General features: G+C 47.8%; 1 protein-coding gene across 4 annotated transcripts in view; it reads left to right on the top strand.

The window, feature by feature from the left end:
• The window catches only part of SMG6 (SMG6 nonsense mediated mRNA decay factor), a 1,079,424-nt gene that overhangs the window by 544,567 nt on the left and 509,330 nt on the right, over window positions 1–25,527 (top strand). For all 4 annotated transcript variants that reach the window (XM_085649087.1, XM_085649085.1, XM_085649086.1 and 1 more), the window contains one exon: window positions 4,083–4,260. In XM_085649087.1, coding sequence (XP_085505213.1) covers window positions 4,083–4,260 — 178 coding nt within the window. The remainder of the gene's footprint in view (window positions 1–4,082; window positions 4,261–25,527) is intronic.

The raw sequence follows: 25,527 nt of genomic DNA, 5'->3' as shown, positions 1-25,527 counted from the left end.
GGGGCCTTACTCTGGTTCCCCACACCCTCTATATACAACAGTCTTTTTTATTGCAGAGACCCTGCTAAGTGAGATGTCGGTTCAAAACTCTCAAAACGTTACACTAGTAACATTCACATAGGTGGTTGCCCTAATATAGCCTATTTAGATTGATTCCCTGCCATAGAGCACCAAGGCTGGTCTTGCTTAAACTAGTTTGGGAACCTCTGATCCTAGACTTCAGTACAAAAGAAGCTGAAAACCCGTTTCTCCCCAATCTTACATCCAGCCTTGCAAGCCTATTGAAGATTTCACTGAAGCTGCGTGCCCATTTAAATCAAATTTCCTCTGTTATCTCCTCTCTGGTTCTCCTAGGAAGGTGGCGGTCTTCCCCCGACTCCTCCACCCTTAGCACTGCAATCAATCAATCGGGCTTGTAAAGTGTGCTACTCACCCGTGAGGGTCCCAAGGCGCTGGGGGGTGGGGGCGCAGCTCCGGTTCAGTTGAAGAGCCAGGTCTTGAGGTTCTTCCTGAAGGTGTGCAGGTTCAGGGAGCGTCTGATGTTTGCTGGGAGCCTGTTCCAGGTCTTGGCTGCGATGTAGGAGAAGGCTCGTCCGCCAGCTCTGTTTCTGCGGATGCGGGGGTCTCTGCCAGGGCGAGGTTGGCGAAGCGGAGGTTCCTTTTGGGTATGTGGAAGGAGACTCTCGTTGAGGTATCTGGGTCCAATGTTGTGGAGGGATTTGTAGATATGGGTGAGAAGTTTGAAGGTCACTCTCTTCTCGATGGGGAGCCAGTGGAGGTCTCGTAGGTGTTGGGTCATGTGTTTGTGTCGTGGTGTCCCTAGAACGAGTCTTGCTGCAGCGTTCTGGATGGTTTGGAGCTTGTGTAGCAGAGTTCTGTTGATTCCGTCGTAGAGGGCGTTGATGTAGTCCAGTCTGCTGGTTATGAGTGCGTGGGTGACGGTCTTTCTGCATTCCGGGGGGGGGGGGGGGGTATCCATTTGAAGGTCTTTCGGAGGATGCAAAGGTAGTTGAAGCTGGTGGAGGCGACGGAGTTGATCTGGCTGGTCATGGTGAGGGAGGAGTCCAGGATGATGCCGAGGTTCCTTGCATGGTCTGTAGGGGTGGGTGGACTCCAGAGGGCCACCAGGTGTTCTTCTAGGCCGAGTTGGAGGGTCCTAGGATGAGGACCTCGGTCTTCTACGACTTGAGCTTCAGGCAGCTGTCTTTCATCCAGCACGCAACGTCCTTCATTCCTTCCTGGAAGCCGTGTCTGGTGTCTTCAGGGTTCTTCGTGAGGGAGAGGATGGGCTGGGTGTCATCGGCGTATGAAACAATGCTGAGCCCATGCTGTCTGACGATGGTGGCGAGGGGGGCCATGTAGATGTTGAAGAGCGTGGGGCTGAGCGACGATCGTTAGGGTACTCGGCAGTTGATCTCTGTTGGTTCGGAGAGGAAGGGAGGGAGTCTGATCCTCTAGGTTCTGCCGGAGAGGAAGGATCGGATCCAGTTGAGGGCGGTTCCTCGTATCCCCACGTTGTGAAGTCTGGCTGCGAGCATGCGGTGTGAGACTGTGTCGAAGGCTGCGGAGAGGTCTAGTAGGATGAGGACCGCGGTGTCTCCCTGGTCGAGTAGCATGCGGATGTCATCCGTGGCGGCGAGAAGGGTGGACTCGGTGCTGTGCTTACTGCGGAATCCGGACTGGGAGGAGTCTAGGATGGAGTTCTCTTCGATGAAGGTGGTCAGCTGAGGGTTTACGAGTCTTTCAGTGACTTTGGCAGCAAAGCGGAGCAGGGAGATGGGTCGGGTCGGTCGTGGGCTTCTTGAGGAGGGGCATGACTTCTGCCCGCTTCCAGTCGTCTGGGAAGATGCCGGACTTGAAAGAGGCGTCGATCGTCCGTCCTTGTTGATGTGCGATGGCAGCTGCAGCCCTGTGGTAGATGTGTGGAGGGCAGGGGTCCATGGGGGCTCCAGAGTGGGTGTTGTTCATGGTCACGGTGACATGTTCCACCATGGCGGGATTCCAGGTAGTCAAGACAGTCGGCTGGTTGTCGGTGGTGGGGAGGTGGGTAGTGTCCGATGTCTGTTCCCTGAAGTTGTCGTAGAGGGCCTTGATTTTCAGATGGAAGTAGGAGCTGAGCTTGTTGCAGAGTTCCTGGGATGGTGTAACGTCCGTGGCTTCGCTGGGGGGTTTGGTGAATTGCTGTATGACGTTGAAAAGTTCTTTGGCGTTGGTTGAGTTGGTGTGGATCTTAATGAAGGTCTGCTTGGTGTCCCTTATTTGCCTGTGGTATTCCTTCTGGGCGCCCTTGTGGTTGTTTAGGTTTTCCGTGGTTCTACGGCTCTGCCAGGTTTTCTCGAGGCGTCTGCAGGAGCATCTGGCTTCTTGGAGTTCGGTGGTGAACCAGGTGGCCTTCGGTGGGCGTTGTTTTGCGGGGTGACGGAGGGGTGCGAGCTTGTTGGTGCAGATGGAGATCCAGCGGTGGAGTTTTTTGGCTGCGTAGTTTGCGTTGGTCGAGGCGCTGGGGGGTCTAGGTGGAGGGTGGTGTTGAGGTGTTCCTCTGTGATCTTGCTCCAGTTCCTTCGTGGCAGGCGCGGTGGAGTTTGGGTGCAGTGGTAGTCTTGAAGGTGAAATGTACGCAGTAGTGGTCCGTCTAGAGGGGCTGCGTGGTGTGCCTGAAGCGGATGTTTGTTCCTCCTGCGATGATGGGGTTAAGGGTGTGTCCTGCTCTGTGCGTGGGGGTGGTAACAAGCTGCTTCAGTCCAAGGTTGGAGAGGTTGTCGAGGAGGGTGGTGGAGTCGGGGTTGTTGCGGTTGTTGAGGTGGAAGTTCAGGTCTCCGAGTAGAATGTAGTCCGTGGAGGTGATGGCGTAGGGTGTGATGAGGTCGGCGATGGTTGTGGCGGCCTGGGTGCGAGGTCCTGGGGCCTGTAGGTGAGGGTGCCGCTCAGCGTGGTCCTGGGGTTGGTCTGGATCTGGAAGTGGAGGTATTCTGTGTTGGCGTGGGGGTCGCTGGAGGTAGAGAGACAGAGGGAGGTCTTGTGTACGATGGCGAGGCCTCCTACTGGGTGGTGGGGGTGGTCCTTTGTCTGGATCTTGTATCTTTCGGGGCCGGAGGTGGCGTTGGTCCAAGTTTCTGTGAAGAAAGCGACGTCAGGCGATAGGGTGTCAATCAGGTCCCAGATCTCTGACGCATGTCTGTGTAGGGAGCGCACGTTGAGGAGGATGCAGGTCAGGGCTTCGGTGGAGCGGCCGTCCGGTGGGCTTTCAGCCGTCAAGGGGGCGTCGTTGATGGTGGAGGATCGTTGGCAGTGTCTGCAGGAGAACTGTCCGTAGGTGGTGTTAGGTGCTGTTTGGCAGTCGTCTTGTCTTCCGGGGTTGAGTGCGTGTAGGGCGGTGGAGTCATATCGGTAAGGACTCGTAGTTCCAGGGTTCCTAGCGCTGGTTGCCGTCAGGTCGCAGACGGGCGCAGACGGGCTTGTCTTAGGCGCTCATTTGGTTGCGCTAGCAGCACGCCCGCGGCGCGTGCCACTGCGCGACCGCATAGCGGTCGCCATTAAGTAGGGGAGGGATGTGCAGCTGTGAGGCGGGGGTGGGTTGCGGAGGGAAAAATTAACAGTGGACAAAAAGAAACCGCAGCAGGGAATACGGTGAAATACGGAGCACAGAAATACAAACAGCACACAGTGCGCAATGACTACAATAACAGTGATACTGTAAGGGGAACAGCAGAATGCTACGTGGGGGCACAATCAGCGTGACGCTGACAACAACAGAGGATACAAAATAAAATAAAGTGGGAACAGCTGACCCCTTTTTGGTCGTGTAAATGTAAACAGCCCTGCTGCAGCTCTCTGTGTTCCTAAAAATCTGAATGCAACACCTTTGCATGCATTGACAGGCACTCATATAATGAGTCATACAATTTCTCTTCATGTTTTAAATGAAACACATGCACTGTGAAATTAGTGGCTTCTCAATGTTCAGATTCAAGACCCAGCAGTGACTGGCTGCAAAAAAGGCCAGAAGTTAAGCTATTTTATACAATCAGCTTGTTTCTTTTCATTTTCTTTTATAGTTGTAACCTGCTTTTTGTACTTTTTAGATCGTCATCGAATAGAGGAAGAGGGGGATGAGGAAGACGAGGTAGATGACATCAAAGTTTCATCGTTTCAGGCAGATTTGAAGGAACTGCTACCCAGTGTGAAGGTGTGGTCAGATTGGATGCTTGGATACCCTGATACCTGGAACCCACCCCCTACCTCCCTAGTGCTCTCCAACGAGTAAGTTTCTTATTCTGTGGCACTCCTTTAGATTCCACCCAAGATCATCTCTTATACTTTGTGTCATTGTTAATCTTTCTCCGCAATTGTTATAACCTACATGGGTGATAAGTGTGTAATTACAGCCTCTACTCTTGCTGACAGATATGTCGTATTCACTAAACATTCTCCTGCAATTTGTAAATGTCTGATAATTTGAAAATAAAGATTTCTGATTGATACTGCTAATCGCAGATTCCTCACCTTAAGAATATCCTCAGGCAGCAGACCGGATTTGGAAAATGTTCTCAGCAATGCACCTGCTTGTGATAGGTGCTGCCAAGTGGCTCAGCAGTGACTGTTGTCCACAGCAGAAAGTGATGGAGCAGAGGTGCTTATAAGAGGCACCCTTGAGTTCCTATCTTTTCAAGCTCTTCAATTTAGATCCGAAGTTCTTCTCCCAACTATGTCGGTTTTCCAAAGCCTTTCAAGACTTTATAGTGTGCATGTGCCAATGTCTCCTCCGAAAATGACAGGATTCAAGCGGTGCCGTGGCTGAATGAAGCAGATGTTGGTCTCAGACCCATACAACGTGTGCCTCTGGTCTGGTTCTTGGGCTACGGTCATGACTCTAAATTGTGCGATAAATGCACCCTCCTGCACCTGAAACCAATCTGGGAGCAGGTGGTGAAACTCTATGTTGCAAAAAATAGATCGCGCTCCAAGTGGCAGGGCCATTCACAGTCCCATTCGATGGGTCAGTGTCCTGTGAAGTCGTGTTCCCACTAAATGTTTTCCAGTAAGTCGAGGTCAAAAGTGTGTCATAAACGCAGGAAAGCTAAGTGAGACTTGATCCCATTACATCACTTGAAATGAGGGGCGAAGGCACGAGGGTGCCAATCCAAGGGCCACACCCCACAAGCATCTTCCAACTGATCTTGTCTCACAGTTGTTCCTGTCACATTCTCAATTCCCTGGGCTGTTATTGATCTTGGATTAAATTACAGCCTTCATAAACACAACAGACTCCCTCTGAGTAGCATTTGACCTCATCAAGTCACAATGGGCCCCAGTTCAACTTCTGCTTGTGCACCCTCCATTGGCACCAACTGACCCAGTGAGAACCATGCGTGCACCAGCACGGGTTCATAATTCCACTCCAGCCCAAGGGTCCCATGCCAGTCCTTTCTGTACCGACTTATCCAGCACCAGACCAGAACCCGGTCTCAATGCTGGCATCTGACCTTGAGTTGTTGCTCCTGGCCTACGTCGCATTAGGAGATCACAAATGAACAGCCAGACTCTCCAACGTGTGCTGCGACGCCTGTACTAGCCATAACCTGGAGGCTGTATTTGGGTCTAACTCTGACACAGCTCAGGGTAAGCACAATGTTCCTCTTGACACTGATGATGGTTAGGAAGCAGACAACCTGCTCCCCAACCTTACTATTTTGATTAAGGGCTATTACTGCATTTACAAGTGGGCTAGATACATCTCTACAATTGCGACCTGGCCACCAAGAAATGCCTGCTTTCCACTAGTTGTGGTAAGGGCTGCAAAAGTGCTGGATTTGCAGTTGCCTTCTGTTGAAACAAAGGAAGTCTTGTTAACTCAAATCCTACAGCTAATTCTAACTTCTTTTGAGGCTCTTACAAACACCCTTAAGGTCTCTTAGTCTAAGCTGTGCTTGGGCCCTCCAATCAATCAACCTGTTGGCGGTCTACATTGGCCGACCCCGATGAAACTCATTTTCTGACCAGGCACCCTACACATGAAAGCCTGGTAGTACATGCGCCAATGACTAAAGTCGCCCCTAATGTTTTTCCAACCTGTCCTCTTGATCGTCAAAATGTATTGATGCCTCCTGAGAGAGATTGCTCTCTTCAGCCAGTTTGGCCTTAAGTGCTTTGAATGTGGGTGCGTTTTGGGCATGTTCACGGCAGCGAAATCTTGGCGACCATCCAGGAAGACATCAGAGCCTCACTGGCTCAAACAATAGATGAGGGCCAGGAAACAGCTAATTATATCTTGCATGCTGATTTCGACATTACGGACTATGGTAGCAGAGGTTGTGGCTGCAGTATTGTGATTAGAAGGCACACCTGGATGCGGTCAACTGGTTCGCTCGTGCACCCTTTGACGGCTTTAATGGCGTTTGGGGAGAAGGCTGATTCAGTGCTTGAAGATTTAGGGACAACAGAGCTATGGCATGATCCTTGGAACTCTTGGCTCCTGCCAAGCAGTTTCATCAAGAGTACAGGAACTTTAAGGGTTAGTCGAGGGCACTAGCCTCCTGGCAACACCGGCCTTCCAAACCTGTGCAGCAGCAGCATGCCTAGTCCTTTTGGGGCAGAGGTCATGGCTGCTGCAGAGGACATTCACCTCAGCAGGGATACTTCTCTACCACTTCTTTTCCTGCTGCAGCAGCTGCCAAACAGCTTTAACATTCCCTCACAGGCCCATGCTCAGTGGGAAGGAGGCAGCATATGATGTTTCCTCCCCAGCTGGAGATCCATCACATTAGGCAGATGGGTCTTACAAATCATTAAAAATGGCTACACCCCCTTTTATTTGTTTTCCCGTCCTATTTTCCCACCATCATCAGAAAAACTGTCATTGTATCGTTCTGCTCTCTTTGCCCAATGTACCAATGTTTGGCTGACTAAGTCTGTTATAGAGTGGGTACTGGCTTTAAAGATAGGCGAGGTGTGGTGTTTGCGCTACTCCCTTTTCCCGAATAGGAACGGATGCTTAAGGTTTATATGGGACCTCCGCCCACCAAATGCCTTTCTGCAGAAAGATAGACTTATGATGCTTACCCTGCCTCAAATTCTTTCTGCTCTGTACCGAGGAGATTGTATGGTGCCCCTGGACTTGCAGGATGTGTATCATATACACTGTCTTGCAGCCCACTGGCATTATCTGCAGTTCAATATGATTGAAACTTCCAACTTGCCTTTCTCCCCCTTCTGCCTTACCTCTGCTCTTTGAGTACTCATGCAAGTGCTGGCAGTGATCACTGCCCATCTTCAGGGATACATGTGTTCCTGTTTCTAGTTGATTGGCTGCTGAAGGTTGACTCATCGCAGTTATCCATAGACCATCTCCGTTCAGCCAAACTACTGACATCTTCGTGGTCTTCCATCAACAAGTTAAAGTTACCCCACCCATGCCCCATGCTCAAGATTACTTTCATGGGGGCTATCCTTGACACAGTGGTGTTCAACGCTTTCTGCCACTGCAACACGTTTGGGACATTCAGAATATGATCCTTATGTTTCAGGTTCAATCCCGGTTCTTAGTAAGCACACCTCTGAGGCTTCTTGGACACCTAGCCTCATGTGTCCTCCTTATCCCAAACTCCAATAGCTTATGTGGGCCTTGCAGTGAAACCTCTGGTTTTAGTGACTATAGCATCCTCACAGCCAACATGACTGCCGTGCAACAGGCAAGCACAATGGACTCCTAGGTCATGTGCCGGACGCTTTTGTCTAGGGAAGTGGCAGGATCAGCAGAACATCTTTATGGTAACCAACCATATAGCAAGATCTCTGAATGCCAGAGCAGATGTTGGATCACATCTGAGACCTCCACCCTGAGGGGGCAAGAGGCATATTAGACCAGTAAGGCATGCCCTGGTTAGATCTGTTCACCAGCAAGAACACGTCAACTCTACTGCGTACTGGTGTTTTTTCCGGAAATGAAAGTGGGAGTTGCATTCAGACTATGATGGCACACAGGTCTCATTCCTGCCACTATCTCTTCTCTACTGCATTGACTTTTGAGGAAAATCATGGCAGGCTAAGTCATCTTAGTAGCCTATGGACTGAGCCAGGAGTGTATGGTATACAGAACTCCTGAGCATTTGCCCTCAGATCCAGCTACCACTTCAGGAATACATGCTGTCTCACTAACAGGGGAGAGTCCTGGATCTGAGTTTTTGCAACCTACATCTCAGTGCAAGGAGATTGAGAGGCAACAGGTAAATGTGCTCAATCTTCTGGCCACAGTATTTGATGTTATCCTTGCAGCCTAATGCCCTTCTACAAAATTCATCTACAGTGGGCGAAGTTAGTTGCCTGGTGTAGTGCTCGCCTTACTTACCTTCTGCAGGCATAACTTTAGAATGTGGTGTTTATCATTGGCCCAGCAAGACCTTGCATTGGGCACAGGTAAGGGTTATCAGCTGGCTTTTGGTCTTTCTGGGTTAACGTGATCAATTATCTCTATTTAAATCGCCCGTTGTGATGCATTTTTGCAAAAGTCTGTCTAGCATGTTTCTGCTAAAAGCCGCAGTGGAACTTGAACGTAGTGTTCATATTTTTTACGTGCAAGCCTTTTGGGCCAGTGCTCAGCTTCTCATTGATACTACTAACTTGCAAAACAGTCCCCTATTTGCCATCACCTCTGTTCATCGCTGGATTTAAAGTACTTTGTGCTCTTCATCCAACCACTACACACCACCTTCTTTCTGGACACGTTAGCTGCTGAGATGCCTTTCAAGATTTGCCTATCTGTCACTTTGCAAATGTTTTTTGCTTCCCCTCGTCCTACACAGGAGGATAAACTCCATCAATTCAACCCTGAAAATGCCTTGAGCTTTTACATTGACTTCACAGGAGATCATAGTACAGATGGATCATTCTAGATGCTGATTTCTAACCTATTGAATGTTCGCGGACGCTTGGCTCCAGAAGCGACACAATGGTGATGCCATAAAGTGCCCACCCTAGTGTATCAATATCGTACCTTTTGCATCACCCTTCGACATAAATCTGGAGCACTCTCCGAACACTTTTTGGCATTCTCCTTAGTGAATTTGGTCACAGTGCTCATGGATGTCTTCGGCGTTCAAGCCCGGTCATGATTGAGATAGGCAAATGGCGATCACTGACCCTCACAAAGATTGCTTGGGGTGCTTGCACTCCAAGACCAATAACGAATGTGATGCCAAACTGTTCATGGCCCTTGTCCTTGATAAGCACTGACTCGATGCCATTCATGCTTGCCTAAGTCCAGATCGCAGTCTGTCTTCTACCGCCTCCAAAATCTTCAACAGAAAAAATAGAAAAAGAGCCATGGGGACTAGTCACTGAAACATCTCTCCCATATGAGAGGTACATCCCCTCAATCCTCTCCGCCTCACATGTAGTCGTCCTCTAAATTAAAACTGATAGATTACTCCTCCTCTGGAGCCTCTTCCACTGGAGCCACCTGCACCTCTTCCAGACCCAAGTCCTGCTCTAGTGCTTCCTTAGACTTGCACTGAGTATGTGGCACCGCCACCAACTTTCTTCATGCAAGCCATGCTGGAAATATTTATCTGTGCAGCAGTCTCCTCCTGGACCCCTGGGACCTTTTAGTGTTCTGTTCGGAGTATCACCCTCATTGCTGCTGCTCCCATGAGTTTCACTTGGAATGCCTCTGGCATCATGTGTAGGCTTCCATGCGTAGATTCATTCACCAGTTGACATTCTCCTGTGTTGACGCCTCCTCTGGCACTTCTGCCTCTGCTCCGCCCCCAACGCCTCTTTGAGAGAGGCGTGTTCCTAAATTTAAAGCAATACTCCGAAGGTGCAGGAGGAATTTCCTACAATTCATTAAAGAATAAAGAGCAGGCGGATACTTCTTGCAAATACTTCTTGCAAAGATGCTGCCAGACTGTGACTGACCTGTTTGGATCAGACTCCAACCTGATTCAGATGCCAGATACTATCCAGAACTACACAGACAAAAGAAACATGGCAGCCAATCTCCTACCGTCTCTTGTCATCCGGTACAGCGGACTACCTGGCCTTGCTGCAGGATTGTGGTTAGATACCTCTCTGGAGGAAGCAATGGACTGCCTCTCATGGCCAGCTCCCACTGAGGTTGCTGATGTAATGCAGTGTTAGGGAAAGCAGCTGATGTACTTGAGCATCATTTATCCACTGGCAAGACTAAGGTCAGCATCATGACAGAGGCCCTACAGCCCACTCCTTGCACCGTTGAGCCTTTACTGTCCTTAACTGAAACCATGTTGAACCCAGTAGTTCAGTTCCAGGGAAGCCCACCACTGCACCAGCAGTAAACAAGTTAATGGCAAGAAGATACATGCCAGCCCAGTGGATCTAGTATTTCTGTCAGTCTACATGGTTTCAGAAATCTTAGTTGTGCAGGCTTCTTTGTGCACTAAGCACAATACGGGATGTTTTCTGGCAGTGTCCCCAGATAAGCAGCTGCTTCTCTAGAACTTGTTTCCAGTCCAGGGAGGACCTGGCTTGGCAGTTTGGGCTGGACTGTTCCCATGAGGCACAGGGTCAAGACCGATTTGCATATGGCTGGGTTCAAACTATAATGGCATGGTGAGCAAAACATCTATGGATTTAGGCCCAGTTCTCTGTACTGGGGGGAATGTATGACATTGTTCTGCATTCATTCCATCAACTCTTGTTTTTGCACTTGTGTTAGTTGGCACCTTGCATCAGTCCAGACAACCCTTATGGTGATTTAAGAGGTCTTCGACAACCTTAGAAAGCTCCCTAAGGGGTAGCTGTGGAGAACAGCCTTCAGGCTTAGTCCAGAAGGAGTGAAAAGCAGCTTGTTTTACCAGAATGCAATCTTATTGGTATAGATTAAGTGAAAGAGAACCACACAAGGTATTGTACAAATATCTCGTACCCAGAGATATGCACAATGCACACAATACTTTGCATAGAAATCATGTAAATAGCACAGAATACACAGTGAACCCCAGGGGTCAATGTCCCTGTATTTGAAGAAAAGTAAAGGGAGAAGGAATTGCAGTGGTAAACTGATCACCTGTGATCAAGGCTATAGATTAGCCAAATGTGTTAGGACAAAGATTAATAAGCCAGCCCTTGCTTTGGTGTTCTGTGAAATAAACGCCCGATAATGCAGATGTCCGGTGTGTGGCGCTCTTCTTTTTCGATGAAGTTAGAAGATTGTGGTTGATGCAGCTGTGGTCTCCGTTCCCATGCGCCGAGGTCGCCCTGTTGAGGTGGGCTCCCTGCGGAGAAAAAGTATTGAAGAAATATATATGTATATATTTATTTATTTATTTGAGTGGTGCAGGCTTGCTGCAGGACCACGCTGCTTAAATCACACCAAAGTTCTCTCACCAGAAAAGAAGACGCTGCACTGCTGGTATGGCTGGTGCACTCCTTTATTTCCATTCACTAACTGCAACAGTCCTAACACGTTTCAATCTTGTTAGACCTGGATCACAGGTGACCCTAATCATACTCTGATGGCATCCACAGTTCAAATGCAGAAATATATAGTTTTTGCTCCGTAGTGGCCTTGTAGGATTGTAGGTGCATGCTGGAACTAGTAATTAGTCACTCAGTGCCACAAGAGCGCTACATGTGCGTATTAGGGCAGCTTTGGGAATGTATCTTTTTAAACAAGAAAAAAAAAACACAGAAATACAACAGTTTATCTCAAGAAACTATAACTCCTGCCCTAGGGTAACTATAACTCGCACCCCGCCGTGCACAGTTTCCTGATCATCAATTTACTTATAAATGTTGCAGTGATATTATCATTGATGTCACAGAAGAAGTCATGAGTGAGGTGATATGAGGGGCAGTTAGCAGCGCATGGCGAGGGTGCGAGTTACAGTTTTTAACGTTACATTGTTACTAAACACTTTTTCTTTTAATAACGTTACTTTAACCTTAGTTTTCCAGTGAATTTGTAGTTTTATGTTTTAAAAAAAAATGTAAAGTAATATTTTGCTACCATATTTAAAGCCAACCTCTTGCCATGCACGGCACAGCTTGGCAGGTTTGGCTGCAGCGCCTGTCCTGTGCTTCTAATCCCCAGCAGGCAGCCAACCCCACGCTCTGCACAGCCTTCAGCGGTGCGCAGCGAGGGTTGGCCACTGTGGCCAACCCACCCGGAGACAACCAACGCCACACTACATGTGGCCTTTGGCCATGCAGGGCTTGAGGATGGCCATAGAGCTGGGCCTGCTGCCAGGCCCTGGGGTTAACACCCTTGCAGGCAGTCAACCAGACGCTGCGCACTCTTCATTGTGAAGAAAGGTGTGAGCAGATGGGCGAGTCTGTTGTATGTCTACTACACTGAGCTATCACCCTAGAGAAAGATCTTAGTAAAAAAGATGTATTTATTTCAATCTACTACTACAGTCATTCATCACAAAGGAGCGGGGTCTAAGGAAACTGGTCAGTATGTCATAAAACAGAACTATACTCAGCCATCACTGTGGAGTTAAGTCTCAATGAACAGCTTAGACTGTCACAAGGCACTACCATATACATACAACAGCAGGGGACATCGGTCAGTGTAGAGGCTAGTATACTGTAAATAGTACACCTGCTTTAATAACGTGATCATAGATCAGATGACGTTTGTTAGAAATTGTATCATTCATAAGCAGTACAGAAAGAATAGCAATTTAACGTATGCAGTATCTTAGTATATATCTTTATGTTTCAGAAACTTTTACGAAACTCACTCACTGGATGATGTCATCATTCATGTCAATGACCATGTCATGAGTGATGTGATATGATAAGCAGGGCATTGCGGAGTCATGAGTTATAGTTAGCTCAGGTATCTATAACTGGGCAGCTATAGTTAGGATCGAGTTACCATAGGATATGCATTTTTTGTGTTGCTAATAGCTTTGGTGCTGTTTGTTAAATCTCCACAAAACTTTCCCAAAAAAGTGCTACTTTTTTTTACTAGTTTGCGCATGGAAAGTTTCAGAGTGATCCGTCAAGCGTGGGCCAAGATAAAAAAGAGGTGGTTCTAAAACGCGTTTTCCCCATTCATTTTTTTAGGAACTTTAGACACATACTGCCTAAACCTTACACCAAATTTGGAAGAAAGCTAGGTCTTGGTTCAGAAAGAGTGTCTTTGTGTTTTGATGTAAATCCATTCTGTAGTTTTTGAGCAATTAATGCTCAAAAAAATTGTATATCTATAGACGCGGCACCTCCACAGATCTGACAGATCTCCTGCTGAGATCTGATTGGCTGCCACCACCTCAACCTGGAAGTGGTGACAGCCATCTTAGGACTTGGTGCCAAGTCCTAAAAAAACGTTTTTTTAAAAGGCAAAAAAGGGCAGAATACAGATCCCCTGATCCCCTAGGCCTGGTGATGGGGGTCCCTCTGGGACCCTGCCCAGGGCCAAAAATGTTTAAAAAAAAAAAAATGTTTTGCCGTGAATTTTCGAAGCATACGATTGAGTAGGGGCCCTGGAAAATGGAGTCTTAATTGGCCTAATAAGGCTCAGGGAGGAGGGACACACTCCCGAACCTATTCCCTTTAATAAAAAAACAACCCTGAGGTATGGAGTCCCAAGGGCCTAATAAGGCTCCGGGGCGTGCGCCCCCCTCCCCCTCCCCCCCCCTCTATTTTAAGTAGTAATCCTGGGGGATGGACCCCCAGGTCCCAATAACGCTCAGGGACAGGGGCCATGCGGCCCCCTCAACCTTAATTAAAAAATAAAACAGCCTTGGTGAATGGGGTCCCAAGGGCCTAATAAGGTTCATGGAGGGGAGCCACGCAGCCCCCTCCCCTGTAAAATAAATAAGGACCTGGAAAATTGGGCATCCAGGGCCTCATAAGGTTTATTGAGGGGAGCCATGCGTGCCCCCTTCCATTTAAAATATAAATGGCCCTGGAGGATGGGTTCCCCAGCGCCATAAAAGATTCAGGGAGGGAGGCCACGTGCCCCGCTTCCCTTTAAAAAAAAACAAAAGTCCCTGGGGGAAGGGGTGGGCTGCATGTGGAGGTTGGTTGGGCCAGGCCCTGTTGCCAATCTCACCGCCATGCATGACTGAAGGCCCTGTGCAGTGTGGGGGTGGCTACCTGTATGGTAGTTGTCCACACCCCACTGCGCATGCAGGAGGGTTGCCCAACTGGTATAAAGCAGTGCAAAGTAAAACTAAAATGGATAATAACGGCCGTCCATTAATAATATTTTATTTTCACTATTGCAGTTGCACTGCAGAGCAGCTCCGTTGATAGGTCGGGGCGGGGCTGGCTTCCCCTGACGTCAAGGCCAGAGGAGGAGTTGTGGCTGCACCTAAAGTACGCATGAAGGTTTGGCCGGATGTCTCGGGCCAGCCAAACTGTCATGCATACTGTGTATGTGCTCCACAGGCAGTACTATACAGCCTTAGTGGAGAACATGCCCAGCCTCCAAGCCCCTGTCTGAGCGCTGAACCACAGCCCTCAGACCAATCAACGCTGCTTAAGGCTGTGTTGTGATTGGTCTGGGTATTCTTGGAGGCTAGGTGCTTCCTGTTGGAGAAGACGCAACAGCTGCGACCGCGACCTCCAGGTGAGTTTTCTTTTCGTTTTTTCTCCCCTTAAACTCTTCCCACCTTCCCCCACCTCCGACCTGCCGCGGCTGTAGCGTGCGGTTGGCTGCATGCGAGGGATTGCAGTCAACCCCCCGCTACGCCCGGCCTTTGAGGAGTTGGAATTTACATACCCCACACATTACTTAGCTCATGACCTCATTGATAATATCGCTGCAACATTTGCAGTTAAATTATTGATGAGAAAAATGTGCATGGCAGGGGCGCAAGTTATAGTTACTCGAGATGACTATAACTGGTGAATTTCACTGGCTTTTATAGTTTAAAATCGTAAGTTATTTCACCTAACTAACTTCAATTTAACCTTTGGTTCCTTCAGTGAATGTGGCTTGGTCCCAAACGCATATTCCCCATGCAGTTTTCCGTAGGAATTTTAGACCACGATACAGGAAAAAATGGCTAAATGGAATTAGAGCAAATCTGGCAGAAGGCTCGATCTTTACTAATTTTTGAGTGATTTGATGTAAATCCATTCAGCTGTTTTTGAAAAATGTAGGTTAAAAATGTTGCGATATTTGGGTGTGGTTGAGCAATTTGATTGGCAGAAATGCAACAGCCACCATTTTAACCCCATGGGTGCTCAGGGCAGCTCCCGGCCGTCATGAGTCACGGTAGTCGTGTGCTCATGACGGCAGGGAGCCGTCCGACCGTTGCTGCTCCGCCCACACACGGCTAATTCCCCTCCTGTGCGGGCAAATTAATTTGTGGGCGGAGTTCGGACGGCTCCCGGCCGTCATGAGCACACGCCCACCGTGATTCATGATGCCGGGAGCTGTCCTAAGTACCTGAGCGCCACGCCCAGCCCCGCCCCCCCTCACACCGCAACAGAATTTGCCGCGCGGCGAAGGGTTAATGACTTGGGGACTCAGATCCACTCCTCTCCCCAGTTTATAAAAAAAATTTAAGGTACAAGGTGGCAGGGTTAGGGGGTACCCAGAGCCCTTGGCCCTTGTGGGGGATTACCCTCAGATTGCACTGCATATAACCTCACATACTTTACGCATTTGAGGTTAAATCACATAGTTGATGACATTGCTGATAGCACCTCACATCTGTAGGGTTACAATTTATGAGGTCATTTGCGCATAACAGATGCATTTTAGTGTTATTTTGCTTTTTACTGTTAATTTTTATTATATTATATGAAGACCTATGTATAGTTCCACTTTCACCTTGGTTTTCCAGTCAATTTCTAATTTTTTTTTAACGCAAGTTAAAATGTTAGTACCTTCCCTATGTATAACTCTTGTTTCACCTTTTGTTTTTTCAATGAATATATGTAACTTCTAGTTATGGTTCAGTGAACACAATCCCTAAAATTCCCCTGTTATGGTGTGCAACAAACAGCTCACATCATAACTCGTCCCTTTGCCATGTTTTGCTCATCATAGACATCTTTTTTTGAATAGCAGCCATAAAGAGGTGTAATGAGTATTATGGAAGCATGAGTTATGGTGTGATGTCCGAAGCTAAATCTATGTAGCACTGCACACAGGAACGTCCAAGAGTGAGTTCTTGTTAAACGCCTTCTCTGGGTCCGGTACTACCACAGTCAGTCACAGTACCTCACTTTCCGATTTAAAATGACACTTCTGAAAGAGACTTCTAGCCACAGATTTCTCTTTTTGAATACTCCCCAGGCATCCACTGAATCCAGAAATATTTCAGTACTACCTCTGCATGCCGGAAGGTGACGCCTGTGACTCTTAAGAGATGCTGACTGCTCCACTCTGGAAATCACATGTGGGGCGAATACAGGCACCACCCCGTGTGCTGACATCAGTTAATTTCTTTCTGTGCTACCAGACACAGATCCACAGCTCCTTTCGTGTCTCTCAGAGACATTGCACCTCAATATTTCTCCAGTGTGCAAGCGATGAAGCCGAAGACTATTAGGGGACACATGGCAAAGCTCTGTGTCTCCAAGCACAAAAGGGCTCCTCTTCGTGGCCACTCCAAGTCGCAGTCCATGTGCACGGTTCATTCCTGATCTCATTCTCATTTGTGTAGTCGTTGGAGCTACTCAAGAGGCTGGTCTTTGTTCCGCTGCAAGCCATCAGGTAATTCTAAAAGGAAAACAAAAATTGAAATGGGACTCTGATCCCTCACACCACTTGCATTTGCCTGAGAAGGTTCGGGTGCGGTGCCACTTCTCCCAATCTTACTCCCGAAGTCGACTGACTTCGGAGCCAACCCTGCAAATCACGCTGTACAATCTGATTTTCCAGAGCTAAATGCCACACTGCTTCAAATCAAAGCGTTCCAATGCATTTATGCTCCAGCTCTTCGGATACCTACTGACTCACCCTGGTGCACCTTTGGGCCCAAGGGTCTGAGAGGCCCTCCCTCTGCAGTACCACCGGCAGATTCCCCCTCAATGTCAGTTGTACCCTATTAGCCCATCTTGCCTCCGGCTCCACTTTTGACCCTGCTTCTGACCACAAGAACTGTAGCGGCCCCAGGTGCTTTTGCGCTAGTGTCCACTTCATCAATGCTCTAGTAGGGGGACCCGATCGTTCTCTCCAGCATCGAGTATGTGTCAGTCTGACCTCAACCAAAGTCGCAGCTGATTCCGCCTGAGGAGCCTCTTCCCAGATTAGATATACCAGCCCCTCAAGGGAGGTAGCCCACTTACCATCCCCTCTCTGACACTGATTCTGATAACAACTATATAACCAGGGTGATAAGTCCGCTCAACCCTATATTGATGAAAATTGATATGAGGAACTGCAGAAGGCGAGTGGCCTCGATACCACTCCAGAGATGAGAAATTGCCAAGCGCCATCCCCCTGCTCCGGCCACCCTGCTTTCCACTCCCAGCACCCTTCATCTGTCATCCTTGAGGTATAAGCCTCTATGAGTTGTTCTAATGCAAAACATGTTTCCTACCAGTCCCTCTGGCAGGAATTCTAAGCGAGTGGAAAAGTTCGGCAAGATAGCCTCTTCCTCCATCTGCCTGGCCATCTGTTCTGTCAATGGCAGCTGCTTGTTAGAGCGCTACTCACACATCCTTTGGGATTCGGTGGCACAAATCCTCCCTGATGTGCCAGTCAACCTCTACCCTGTCCTGAGTTCTAGCAATCAGGATGGTCGTAATGCCACCAAATACATGATTTGTTGGCTTAGATGCCACCTATTTTATCAGTAGAGCCGTTGGCACCCGTTTTGCCACTCTCCACCATGCATGGCAGCGATGAGCTGGGTTCTGCAGTGACATCCATCCATTCATTCCTGATGGTTAGGCCTTTTGACAGGACGCACCTGTTAGGGTACAGACTGATTCCACTCTCTAGAGTTTTTAAAGACAGCCGGGCTAGCAGTGGCTGTCTGGCCTTTCTACCCCTCCTAGCCAAACACACGAGTTCAAACGCTCCTTTTGTGGTTGCAGATGAGGCACTCCTCAGGGGACCCAGCAATTTTGCGGTCAGCGCGCTGCCCAGTCCATCACCCCTTCGAACATCACCCCACCTGCCAAACCTCTTTGGCATGCCCTTGACAGAGCACAGCCACCTGTCAGGCAATCACTTTGGATAGGTGGGTCCTGCAGATAGTTTGCAGGGGTTATGCTGTACTATTTATTTCCCACTGTGCCTCTTACTGTCCTCCCCAATGCTGAAAAACGTCCATCTCTCCACATTGCGGCAGGAAGCCCTTTAGGCGAAAGGGGCTGTTGTGAGGGTGCCAGCGGGAGAAGTAGTGTGTGGTTGTTATTCCTACCTGGTACCCAAGAAGGACGGAGGCCTTTGGCCTATCTTGGACCTGCACTGTCTCAATGCCTTCCTTCAAAATGAGAAATTCAAGGTGCTCACCCTGGCCCAGATTTTGTCTGCCCTCTACCCTGGAGACTGGTTGGTGGTGTTGGATCTGCAAGATGCCTATTTGCATATTCCTATCCTGACGACTCATTGGCGCTGCCTGTGGTCCTTGGTGGGATAGGCACTTTTCCAGTTAGCTCGGACCCCCTTTGGTCTTAACAGTGCCCCTCTTTGGTCTTACCAGTGCCCCTCCAGTGTTCATGAAACTGATGGCAGTGGTGGCATCTTATCTTCAGATGTCTGCTGTGCAAGTCTCCCTCAACAACTGACTGTTGAAGGCAGGATCGCCCCAGGAAGTAGTCAGTCCTCTCCAAACTATGGTGAACTTCCTGTGAAAGTCACACCTGTCCGAGAATATTCCCTTCATGGGAGCCATTCTGAACAAGGTTCGGTTTTGTGCCTTTACCTCACGAAAGAGAGCCCAGGACATTCAGGCTATGATTGGATCTTTCACCCTCTGTCCTGGATTTCAGTGAGGTCAACTCTGAGGCTGCTGGGAATGATAGCCTTCTGAATCCTGCTGGCTGAGCACACCAGGTGGCATGTGCAGGCTCTGCAGTGGTATCTGAAGTTCCAGTGGGCCCAATATCTAGGGGACCTCTCCAACCACGTTAAGATTTTGGAGACGATTGGTTGCTTAACCGCAATAGGGTCAGCTGCAGACCCCCCTCCTTTCCCCACCCAGATCTGACCGTGGTGACTATTGCTTCGCTTCTGTGTTGAGGCAGCCATCTGGGAGCGGTAAAGATCAGAGGCCTCTGGTCTCCAGCAGAGTCCCGGTTTCACATCAGTCTTTTGGGGCTAAGGGCCAGCTGCTTGGCGTTGAAAACCTTCCTGCCGTCCATCAAAGGGAAGCTGGTACAGGTGCTCAAAGACAACACCACTGCCACGTGGTACTGCAACAAACAGGGTGGAGTGCAGTCATGGAGTCTTTGTGCCCCCGGGAATGGCTGGAGCATCAAGGGAGCTTCCTGGTGGTGAACCACTTGGTAGGATCCTTGAATGCTAGGGCGAACAAGCTCAGCTGTCGATGCCTAATGGATCATGAATGGCATTTACACCCGGAGGTGGTGCAAGATCTCTTCTGCGAATGGAGAGAACTTTGGCTCGATATGTTTGCCCCCACCAAGAATACACAATGTCAGCAGCTCTGTGTGTTGGAGTTTCATTGGGGTCTCTCGCTCGGAGACGCGTTCCACCATGAGTAGGACTTGGGACTCCTCTATGCCTTCCGCCGATTCCCCTCCTGTCTCAAGGTCTCAAGAAGATCAGGATAGACCGAGCTCAAGTTATCCTAGTCGCTTTGGATTGGGCTTAGAGAGCATAGTATCCAGAATTCCTGGGTTCGAGCATATGTCCTTAAAATAAGGCTGCCCCACCAGGAGGTTCTGGTGTCACAAGAGCTGGGCTGAGTTCTGCACCTGGGCCTTCATACTCTCCAGCTTCATGCATGGAAATTGAACATTGACAGCTAAACACATTTGACCTTCCTCTGGAGGTGGTTGATGTCATCTTGTTAGACAGACATCTCCCGACAAGAACTGTACACGACGCCTGTCATTGGGACAAATTGAAACTTAGTGCGGCACAAGCCAGATTGGTCCCCTCCAGGCCAAGTTATCTGAAGTTCTGTTCTTTGTTCTGTCTCTCCCCTATGAGGCTTTGCTTTGTGCACTGTTAAAGGTTATCTTTCAGCCATCTTTGCCAGATCAGTCCTCAATGTTTAAGTCGCGAGTTGTGATGTAATTTCTCAAATGGCTTCAATATATGTTTCAACCATCTCTGTATGTGATGCCCCCATGGGCTGACTTACCTGATGTGAACTTCGGTCAAGCCACTTCACAACAGTTCCTTACGACTCCTTACCATACAGACTGTTTCTCGTTGCCATCACCTAGCAAGTGAGTGAGCTTCATTCTCTTTGTGTGAATCCACCATACACCAACTGGTTCTGTGGACTATGGCATCCTTCCTGCCAAAAGTTGTGACGCTGTTCCACGTCGGTCAAACCAACAGCCTGCACTCGTTGGCCTGACAGTACTTAAGGACTCTTTTCCAGACATCTGCCCCATCCAATCACTAACCACATCCTATTGTGAGGGAATGCTTTACAGTCCTTACAGAGCATATGTATCTACAGTAACACATGCTATGAACGAAAAATTTAACTTTCACTGTAAGCATCTGTTCGTAGCGTGTAGTGCTGTAGATTCACAAGCGTCGTCCTTCCTCCCCAGAACGTGTTGATTTGGGTGCACATCGCTTCTTCGTATACATAAATCTTTAACAGTACACAGGCGCGCGTCCCCATATACTTTGTGACTCGATAAGCGGAAAAAGGCTTATAGGTCCTAGTGATATCCTTCCTAGTTCAATGGTTTTTTTTGTTTGAACTTGATGTCCAGAATGGGAGACCCCTAACCGATTAATATAAAAAGCCAAAATTAAGGTGAAGGACAGAGCTGGTGTCAGAATGTAGTAGTAAATCCTCTACTATGATGGGTCGCTATTGTAGATGGTCATTAGTCTTTTCAAAGTTTTTATCCAATTTTTTATTATTATTCAAAGTTGCTCTGGTAATCCAGAGTGAAAGACATGCAAAAAGTGCAGTCAACGTGCGTTTCCCCCCTTTGTGGCGTGCAGGCCTGGGGGCCTTTTTTAAGGCTGAACGTTAATGCAGAAGTGAAAAACCAAGGTAAAAAGAAATCGTCCATACATAAAGTAACAGACCAGTAGGCAGAGAGAGGAACCCATTACATGTACCATTGCCGGATGCCAACAGCCCACCATTTGTCTAGCATTCCAGAAATAAAGAAACATGCAGACAATCAGGCAAGTTGTATAGTAGCATTGTAGGATGAATCACAAGTCATTCGCATACAAGTATGTATGGTGGAATTTTTAAGGCACATCAGTAAAATCATCAGTAACGTAACCATCATAAGAAGTGGAAGTATGTCAATGGAACATATAGTTAGGTAAAGTCAATGGCAATTAATGATATAACACCACTTTAGTTCCCACAATACAAAATAGAGTACAGTGTAAGTACATACAAAGTCAATTGCATGTAGACGATCAAATCAAACATCTGGGAGGTGTTGAGTTATCCATGCGTGATATGCGCAAAGAAATCAGGTGGAGGAGGGATGGAAATAGTATCGGAAAGAAATAATACATGGAAACCAATGTAGTTTTTTTTGCCGCTTTACAGGGTGCATATATAGTAATATAATATAGTGTAAGCCCATTTAAACTGATGCACCCTGTTCATAGAAACACAAGCTTTATATATTCGTCCGTGCATGGTACAACTATTGTGTGATAATGAATAGAGTAAAGGAAAGCAACCTAAATCAATTGCCTGTTGACCTCAAAGTCATTATTTTAATGCTTGAAGTGCCCATGTTCAGCATAAAGCTGAGCTAACCCCTAAGGGAGACCGTGAGCATGCATCTGATATATGTAAGGGGTAGTACTGTAATATTGAAATCTGGTCGACGGTACGCTTGTAAAGTCACAATGAAATTGTGTCCTGAAATTCAAATAGATGATATGAATAATACGTCGGTGGACCTAGTGTCGATAGTGTCGTGAATATTTGGGTGAAGTAGTACTCACAGAGGGTAGCAGCAATCGTCCCTTTGGAGAAAGGTGCGAGTTCAGTGGTCCTGGACTGCTAAAAGGATTGAAGAGGACACATTTGTAAAGGTGGGCAGAATAGGGTGGAAGTGGGAGAGAAAGGGGAGTCTTGATCATAAACTCGGACGAAAATGCCCAAGAGTTCAACTACACCTTACGTGTAGGATATGTCTGCATATGTTGTTGCGTTCAGTATCTCTGCTGTTCCTTGAACGTGCTAGTTTGGACGCAATGGTTAAAACGATTGTGTGTGTATTGAAGGGCAAAAGCATGCAGGACATGTGAATATACAGTTCTACATGCTACCAACAGATGTAAGTAACATTTTCCTTCCTTCATACTGGGAAAACGTTCCTTGGTGGTCGGGGTCACTACTTGGCCTCTCACTTCTACTTGTAATTGGTGTGAATGGTGTTAATAGTCATTCCCTGGTGCTGCACCTTCATGTATTCAGAATGGCTGACATGCTAGTCTGTCTGGGTGCTGGTGTCTGCTTTTAATGGGGATACTTCACAGCTAGTAGGAATATCAGTCTTATAGGCAAGGGTCAGCAAGAGAGCTGGAACGAGAATTGGCACGATTCATGTCCACTCAGGAATGCTTTTGTCAAATCTCCTTAGACCCTCAAGTTGAGCCTTTGAGTGTATATGGTTCTCTTCCAGGGCATCCTCGTAAATAGTCATAAGCCTTAAAATATTCCCACCCATGTGCGAAGACCCCGAAGCACACATTAAATATAATATTATATATATATATATATATATATATATATATATATATATATATATATATATATATTTCTATGTGTATGTATACGAAACACATGTACGTAGTACTTAAAAAGACATATATGGCACTGTTGTAATCCTATGCTTTATACTTTACTAGAAAAACAGACATCTGAGGTGAGCAGATTCAGTGCCGCTAGTTTTGCAGGGTGCTCTGTATAGAAGCTGCTCTCCACCTAAATTTGAGAACTACCCAGAGTTCTCGGCTTCCTATTTTATATATATATAATCATGCAGCCTATGTAAAAAGGCTAAAAATTCCATGTTTAAATTAAATCTTCCTTTAATACACCTCTTTCCATACTCAAGCATTTCTGTAAATCAGAAAAAGAGAGGAAAAGGTTCACAAACATCCTTTATTGAAGAGAAAACTGCAAGGAAAAGCAAATAGCAGTGTTAACCAGTAGGCTGCATTAAAAACATAACAAGTAAAATCTAGCACTGTGCTTTTAAGGCCCCCATGACCTCCTGTATCCCATAATGACCTAAGGCTGACAGTTAGGTCAGTTCTTTTGTCTGGCTCTTTCAGTGAGGGTCCAGGAGCACTGAGCTCTCTGTTTTGGGCTTTTTAATCAACAATTGCTTCTCAACCTTGATATTTTTACTTTCACTCAATGTCTTTTAGCATTTAGAGTGAACATAACAATTTTTCTGACAGTAATTTCTACTTTTTCATGTAAAAAAATTCCATCTCTTTTTGCTACTTGTCCCTTCTGTGGCAAAAGGAAAGCCCAGACTGACACATCTTCAGTCTGCATACTTTGCCTGCCTGACTCTCATCAACCTGAGTCATGCGACTATTGTAAAAAAAAAAATCCCAGAAGAACTCTTAAGGATGGAGAAAGAATATGTCTGCATGGGCTGCTGGAGAGGAAGAAAACTCATGCTGGCACTTCCAAGTCAACCTATCTGCACAAGTTCAGTGTCTAAACAGAGTAAAATCTCTACTTGTTCTTCATCAGGATCGATGTCGAGGGTCTCATCGACGATGACAAATTGACGACGAACAACTTCGAGGGATTCGACTCCTACTAGATCGATGGTGAAAAAGAAGTCGACGCAACATGCGCCGTCGAGGCAAGTACGGCATTTCTGTTTGCCATCAATACTTTTGGTCAAAGAGAAGACATCGCCTAGCTCGCACCATCGTTCAATGTCGCAGCCTCCATCAACGACAACCAAGCGTCATTGGACGTCGAGGCAGGGTTCTCTGCCGTCTCACATGTCTCCTTTGGTGGCAACAAAGCGCCGCTCGACGCCGAGACAGGCATTTTTGTCAGCAGCAACACGCTCAATGCCAAGACAGGCATCTCCGTCAGTGGAAACACGCTAGACATTGAGAGAGCCATCCCCGCAGGTGACAACCAGGCACCGCTCAACGTCGAGGAACACATCTTCGTCGGCGGCAACCAGATGCTGCTCAACGTCAAAACACATTTTCATCGGTCCAGCGCCGCTCATCTTCCAGACGCACCTCTCCGTCAGTGGTAACAAGGCACCTGCTCAATGTCAAGATCTTCTACAGGCCGGCACCGTTCGTTGTCCGGGCACACATTTCCATCGGCGGCAACAAGGCAGCACTCCATATTGAGACAGGCATCTAAGTCGATGGCTGGATAGCACTGCTCGTCGTCGAGGCAAGCTTCTCCAGTGGCCCGCCACAGCTCAGCATCAAGGCAGAAGTCCCCACCGGCGGCCCATACGACGTCTAAGCGCCAATCAACACCAAGACAGGCACTGTCTCCGCCATCATCAAGAAGAGACTGTTCGGCTTCGAGACCTTCATCTGCCTTAACCCTTCAACAAAGTTTTCAGGGAAGAGCTTCAGCAGCCTTCTCTTTCATCCCACGATCAATCAGAGGCTTCCATTCACATATTTCCTAGAAGGCTGCAAAGTGTGCATCACTGGCCTGTTCACCATAACCCCGGTCTTCAATACTCGAGGGAGTATTCACAGTATAGATCTCCACTCACTACACAGTCTCCTAAGCAATCCAGAACTCCTCTGGCTCAGGTAGCAGAGACCATCTCTCCTAGACCCCCAGCGAGGGCCACAGGCCCTAGAGGTACCACTCCTCGGCTTGCTACTCGCTCAAGAACGAGGAGTAGATCCTGGCGCCGGGCCACAACACAATCCCAAACACCTGCTTGAAGAGCTCAGTGGTCTCACTTATGTCACTGAGCATGTAAATCCCCGACATGGTCTTCTTCTATGTGCGAGGGACTATTCACTCACACTCACGGATACTCCATCAATCTGAGTGTCTTACATAGATGACATCAATACATTCAATGCGGTATTGGTCAGTGGAGAGGCCAAATTGAATATTGATATGCTAGTGCTCGCTACCACCTTATCAATCATTTTTTAGACCTTCCGTCGTAGGTTTTCTTCAAGACCATTGCTTCCCCTAGTTCCGTAACTGTCACAACCGGCTACGGACATTGTTCATACACCAGCCTCCCTTTGTGCGGCTCTCCCAAGGATTTTGAAAAAATATATGGCTCCAGATCTAGATCCTTTATTCCTCAGAACCAATCCTCCACCAGACTTGGTCATTATAGCTGCCACCAAGAAGTCGCACAGAGTTGCGGCCTCGTCCTCATTCCCACCTGACAAGGACAATAAACACATGGATTCCCTGGGCAGAAAATTGTGTGGCACATCCACAAGAAGGTGGT

Source organism: Triturus cristatus, chromosome 3_2 (assembly GCF_964204655.1).
Source record: "Triturus cristatus chromosome 3_2, aTriCri1.1, whole genome shotgun sequence".
Lineage (NCBI taxonomy): Eukaryota > Metazoa > Chordata > Amphibia > Caudata > Salamandridae > Triturus > Triturus cristatus.
The sequence above is the reverse complement of the archived record's forward strand: the minus strand, read 5'-3'. Positions and strand labels throughout refer to the sequence as shown.